This window comes from Orycteropus afer, unplaced genomic scaffold, assembly GCF_000298275.1.
Source record: "Orycteropus afer afer isolate SDZICR_OR568_19922 unplaced genomic scaffold, OryAfe1.0 scaffold00483, whole genome shotgun sequence".
In the NCBI taxonomy this organism is placed as follows: domain Eukaryota; kingdom Metazoa; phylum Chordata; class Mammalia; order Tubulidentata; family Orycteropodidae; genus Orycteropus; species Orycteropus afer.
The window spans coordinates 1,722,733-1,729,452 of record NW_006922070.1 but is presented as its reverse complement, the minus strand read 5'-3'; the positions used below and the strand labels follow the sequence as shown (position 1 = coordinate 1,729,452).

General features: G+C 35.6%; 1 protein-coding gene across 1 annotated transcript in view; it reads left to right on the top strand.

The window, feature by feature from the left end:
* The window catches only part of FRG1 (FSHD region gene 1), a 51,786-nt gene that overhangs the window by 27,687 nt on the left and 17,379 nt on the right, over positions 1 to 6,720 (top strand). The window contains exons 3-5 of the mRNA XM_007954953.2: positions 197 to 322; positions 1,178 to 1,235; positions 2,047 to 2,161. Coding sequence (XP_007953144.1) covers positions 197 to 322; positions 1,178 to 1,235; positions 2,047 to 2,161 — 299 coding nt within the window. The remainder of the gene's footprint in view (positions 1 to 196; positions 323 to 1,177; positions 1,236 to 2,046; positions 2,162 to 6,720) is intronic.

Below are 6,720 nucleotides of genomic sequence, written 5' to 3'. Positions count from 1 at the left end.
ATTGTAAATTTTGGTCAATGACATGAGACAAAGTATATGTGAACTGCTGTATGAAAAGTGAATTTACTCTGTAAATCTTCACCCAAATCCTAATAATAAAAAAAAAAAAAGAGATATGAAGAGTTTTATGTTTTCAGTCTAAACAAATAAATACAGTTGATTAAAAAAAAAAATTTATATTGATTTTATTTTTTAGGAATATGGTGGACAGTAACAAACTTTGGTGAAATTTCAGGAACCATAGCCATTGAAATGGATAAAGGTACCTATATACATGCACTTGACAATGGTCTTTTTACACTGGGCGCTCCGCATAAAGAAGGTTTGTATGTATTTTATGACATTTATTTAGACCAGATTCTAACTAGTTTCAAGTATGTTCCAAAGGAATGGAACCATTGCATTTGACTCTTCCACTCTTTTGCTTCCTCAAAACTTACCCACTATTGGCAACTCCCTGTTTCCAATATAAGCATGTCATAGCATTCTGTATAGTTCCAGAAGAGAATCTGTTGAAATAAAAAAACAACACAAATAATTAAAATAGTAAGTGGAAAGAAAAGATAAAATCTGATTAAGTCAAAGGTTTTCATTTCTTCATTCTTTGGAGCTTTTACTAAAACTAACTTGGGGCTTAGTTAACAGTTTGAAGTTTTGTCTTCCCCTTTAGCCCATCAGAAGACTAGTAATGAAGTTGGAAGTAACTGAAGAGTAAAAAGCATTTGGTCAGAATTATAATACCTGGAATAAATGAGAATATTTAGTTTTAAAAAAGTTAAGTGCCTATTTGTTTATGCACTGTATTTTAAAACTCAAAGAGAAATCTTGACAATACCTAAATAAGCAACATGCCAACCTATCTTATTAAGGTGCAAAAACTAACACTGTAATTCTAAGGAGATAAAATAGATCTACCTTGGTAATATAGAAACTATTGTTACATCAAAATATTATTACATTTAAATAAGGAACAGCCAGTTTTTACCCATCGGAAAAATGAATTAATCATCATAGTGAGAAAGACAAACAGTTTAAAGGATCTACATTTTTTCTCCCGTTGAAAAGCTCTGATGCTTACTTACTTTAAACTATTTTGTAAATATATATGTAAAGAATATCTTTACATATATATTTACAATAAATGTCAAATTTATTTTAAAATGGTTCTGTTTTGTAGTGGATGAGGGCCCTAGTCCTCCAGAGCAGTTTACAGCTGTCAAACTCTCTGATTCCAGGTAAGCTTGAATTGAACAATAATCAGTAGCATTTTATTTTTTATGTGTATTTAATTCATCTCTTAAATATTCCAGTATCTAGCAAACTTAAACCCACAGAGTAATTTTTATTCACAAAGCAAAATTTGTTTTTTGTTTTGAAAAGTTGATTTTGTGGCATTTCAAAAGTACAGGATTATTTGTATATCCAGTAATTATTTAGGTATTGTGTTAGATTTGCAAAAACTGTGCCTTTAGAAGAGAATTAAAGCTTCATGTATAAAAATGAAGAAAACCAAAGCCACTGTCACAGAGGCAATTCTAACTCATAGCAACTCCCATAGGGTTTCCAAGGCTGTAAATCTTTATGGAAGCAGACTGCCTCATCTTTCTCTCATGGAGCAGCTGTTGGGTTCGAACCACTGACCTTTTGATTAGCAGTCTGATGCCTTAACCACTGTGCCACCAGAGCTCCCACCCTGTATAAAGCATACATTATTATCCATGACAATATTTTAGATAATTAAAGGAAAAAGATGTTTGTATGTGTTGATTTTTTTTTTTAAACCCAGTAAGTACTTCTACATGAATTGTGTCTTAAGAAGTACAAGATATCTTGAGCCACATCAAACATGTATTTTTAACTTTTTTCTTAATTAGTACTTTATTAGAATGAAAATCTCATTATAGGGAAATCACGTGGGTATATGTAAACTATTTTTATATTCCATATTGAACTTCTTTCTCTTAGTTAATGTATGTATATACTGTTACTATGTTCTGTATTAAACTTTCTTTCTCTTTAATGTTTATCTATTTTATTACTCTGAAGAATTGCCCTGAAATCTGGCTATGGAAAATACCTTGGTATAAATTCGGATGGACTCGTTGTTGGGCGTTCAGATGCAATTGGACCAAGAGAACAGTGGGAGCCGGTCTTCCAAGATGTAAGTATTATTATTATTATTAATTATTATTGTTTATAAAACCCTTTTGTCAGGGTGAGATAAAGCCTTTAAAAGTTAAGGAGAGCATGTATTCTTTAAAAATATGTATATAATAATATAGTATATTAAATTAGAAAAATAAATCATATGAACTCATAATGTTAAAAAAATCTTAAAAAATGGTGTAACAAAAATAGCATTAATACTTTTATGCCATCATTCCTTTATATCCCTACTGCCTAGATTTAGTCTCTCTTAATTTTTATTAGGGAGCTCTGGTAGCATAGTGCCTAAGGCACTTGACTACTAACCAGAAGGCTGGCGGTTCAAACCCACCAGACACCCCTCGGAAGGAAGATGGGGCAATCTACTTCTGTAGTTATGCTGCCTCGGAAACCCAAGGAGGGGTCGCTATGAGTTGGGTCCAACTCAAGGGCACATAACAACAACAACAACAATTTTTATTAATGAAGTAGGACTCCTGAGAGGGTAGCCAATTGTAAGTCTTAGGACAGGAAAACAAGGATAGTTTGAAGGATCTTTTATTAGCAAGAATTAGGATGCTTTCAAAACATGAGGAACCTTTATTAAAGGACCCTGAAACACATTTAAGGGAATGGCCACTGATCAAATCATGACAGTTTGTGCATAAAATAATAATAGTTCTATTTTACTCTTTTTTGTATGTTCTTACCAACCAAAACCAAACCAAATCTACTGCCATCAAGTCAGTTCTGAGTCATAGTGACCCCCATTGCCCCATCTTCCTTCTGCAGAGTGCCTGATGAGTTTGACCCACCAACCTTCTGGTTAGCAGCCAAATGCTTTACACACTGTGCCACCAGAACTCACCAGGATTGATCAAATTGATTTCATGACCCAAGAATAGGCTGCCACCCCTTCTAGATGTTCCTACTAATTATGATGAGATACTAATAATAAAAGTTATACCAACAGAAGAGACTAATATATCATGATAACAGACATTACCAATTATATAGAACTTTAATACAGGCCATTTTATTCATTCATTTCATTTCTGAGCAAGAGACTAAGTTTGAAATATTTTTTAAAATTTTAAAAATTGTATTGTGCTTTAGGTGTAAGTTTTCAGGGCAAATTAGTTTCCCACGCAGTAGTTTGTATATAAAGTGTTCATAACATTGATTGCATTCCTTACACTGTGTTGGCACTTTCCCCATTTCTGCCCAGGATTCTGTTTCCTTTCATCCGAATTATCTACCCCTTCTTGCCTTCTGATCTTTGCTTTTGGGCAAATAATGTCCTTTTGATCTCATATTAATGTTTGTTTTAAGGTACATATTCCTCTCAAGTGTTACTGTTTATTTTATGAGCCTATTGTTTGGCTGAAAGGTAGTCTCTGGAAATAGCTTCAGTTCCAGGTCAGAAGGCCATTCTCTCAGAGGTTCTTTCAGTGTCTGTCAGACCAGTAAGTCTGGTCTTTTATGTGAATTTTTTTTCCTTCTACATTTTTCTTCCTCTCTAAGACCTTTGTTGTGAACCCAGTCAGAGTAATCAATAGAGGTAGCCAGACACCATCTAGTTCTTCTGGTCTCAGGGTTGTATAGGCTGTGATTCATGTGGTCCATAGTCCTTTGGACTAATTACTCCCTTGGGTCCTTGGTTTTCTTCACTCTCCTTTGCTCCAAATGGAACGAAATAAATAGTTGTATCTTAGATGGCTACTCACAAGCTTTCAAGACCCCAGATGTTAGTCACCAAAGGAGAATGCAGAATATGGCTTTACGAACTATATTGTGCCAATTGACATGGATGCCCTCTAAGTCTATGGTGCTTTACCTTTGAGCCTAGGAACTTCATCCCATGAGATATTTGTTTATATCTAACAATATAACTAAATTGGTTATTTGGTTATAAACCAAATTTGGTTACATCTAACAAGGGGCATTTCCATGAATAAGCCCCTTGTCCACTCTATTAACTATATTAATATATGTGCGTCACCTACAACTATGTATGTAGAAATATTCACAACCAAACCTGTATTTGCAGGTGGTTGTGCTCCCTTACACCCTCCCATACCTCTTTAGCATACCTATCTACCTAAGTATCTATTCATGTTTGTCAATGCTATTGTTGCTGGATTATCTATGTTATATTAATTAGTGTAGTTACCCTTTATTGTTGTATTACTCTCAGTGTCTTCCTTTGCCTTGGTCATGTTGTGCTGACTTCCTCCATATTATGCATTGCCTTTCTCTTCACCATTATTAACACGTCTTCTATTATTAATTTTCCCTCCCTCTCCCTCCCATCCCTGGTAACCATCAAAGAATGTTTTGTTCTTTTCTTATAATGATGTTGTATACAATATTTCTCCTTTTTTGAATAATGTATTTCATTCAGCATAATGTCCCCCATGAAGTATTTTAATTTCATGGAAAGAGAGACTTAAAAGTCTCTAGTGTAACATGTAAAACTTGATTCCAAAAAGGAACACAGCCAAATGATCAGCAGTAAAGGTTTGAATCAGCTTAGACCACCAAGACTCTTGACTCAACCAAGAATCAGCCGGATGACACAACCCGGTCTTCAATAAGAAATTAAATGAAACCCATGTTATTAATATTTTCATAACTGTAAATCGCCCCCATTGCTGTCCAGCTGATTGCAACTCTGTGGGACAGAGTAGAACTGCTGCCCTATAGGGTTTCCAAGGCTATAACACTTTATGAAAGCAGACTGTCACATCTTTGTCCCATGCAGTCGCTGGAGGGTTTGAACCACCCACATTTTGATCAGCAGCAGAGCACTTAACAACTGCACTACCAGGGCACCTTAACTAGTGATAAGCTTATTAATACATAGAACTCAGAAAAGTGTGAATGTTTCTTATAAAATATACATTGGTTCTTGAAGTTCTGGATAGTAAATCAATTTTTATATTTCCTAATTATAATGAAATTTTACTTAAAACACTATGGTTAGAGTAAATTATCTTATCTTGTATTAATAATTTTTTATTATGTCTACAAAGCTAACTTCTTTTTTTTTAATTGTTATTTGGGTGAAAGTTTACAGAGCAAATTCACTTTGCAGCAGCTCACATACACTTTGTCTCATGACATTGACTACAGTTTACCACAATGCAAAAGCTCGTCTCCCACGTCCTCCCCATAGTTACCTCTTCCCTATGTCCTTCCCTGCATGCACTCTTGCCCCCTGAGCTGTCTCCCTGTGCATAAGCAGCCCTTCTGTTCTCCCATGATTATTCTCTCCAAGGAGTGTATCTACCTCATGTAAATGTTCACCTCATATGTATAAAGCTAACTTAAACTGAACTAAATCAGTTACATCTTCAGTATATCTGTTATGGATTGAATTGTGTCCCCAAAAAGTACCTTTTATAAATCCTATCCTCTGTCGCCGTTTTGGTATAGATTGTCTTTGTTATGTTAACCAGGCAGGGTTAGCACAGGGTATATCGGAATCAATCTCTTGAGAAATAAAAGAGATTAAACAAGCAAAAGGGCAGAGATATGGGAAGAGGGATGCTAGCGCACATGAAGACTGCCCACGTGCAGAAGCTTGGAGAAGACCAGGTCCTTCTTCTAGAGCCAACAAAGAAAGCCTTCCATTATACCTGGCACCCTAAGTTCAGACTTCTGACCTCCTAATCTAAGTCAAAATAAATTTCTGGTTGTTAAAGCCATCCACTTGTGCTATTCTATTATAGCAGCACTAGATAACTAAGACAGAACTTGGTACCAAAATGTGGAGGGGTGCTGCTCTAACAAATACCTACAATCTAGAAGTGGTTTTGGAAATGAATAACAGGTAGAGGGTGATAGAGTTTTAAGGTCGTCTAGTGCCTTAGGCATCTGACTGCTAACCAGAAGTCAGGCAGTTCAAACCCACCAGCCACTCCTCGGAAGGAAGATTGGGTAATCTACATCCATAGAGATACTGCCTCAGAAACCCAAGGAGGGGTCACTATGAGTCGGGACTGACTCAATAGCAGTGAGTTTAATAGTAAAAGCCTAGATTTTCTTGAAGAGACTGTTGGTAGAATTATGATGTCAAATCTAATTCTGATGAGGGCTCAGAGGGAAGTGAGGAGTGTCTGGTCTACGTTGCTAGAAATATGGATAGTAAATATGCTTCTGGTGAGACTGTAAAAGAAAATAATGAACGTGTAATTGAATAATAGAAAAAGGTCGGTGCTTTTCATGCAGTGGCAAAGAACTGAATTATTCTCAAATGTTTAGTGGAAGTAGAACTTGTAAGTGATGAACTTGGATATCTGGCTAAGAATATTTCCAAGCAAGATCTTAAAGGGGCTGCATGGTTTCTCCTTGCTGCTTATAGTAAAATGTGAGAGGAATTAGATAAGACTTAAAAATGAATTGTGCAAAATGCATGCAGTACTGCATTGTCAGTGAAGGCAAACATGGGTATACGGATGGATAGATGGGTGGACAGGCTAAACGATTAGGTATGTCTATGAAATGGGGAGTGTATCCAAGAACATATATAGGGTTGGCAGACAATGGTCCTATAAGTTTATGCGAATGATC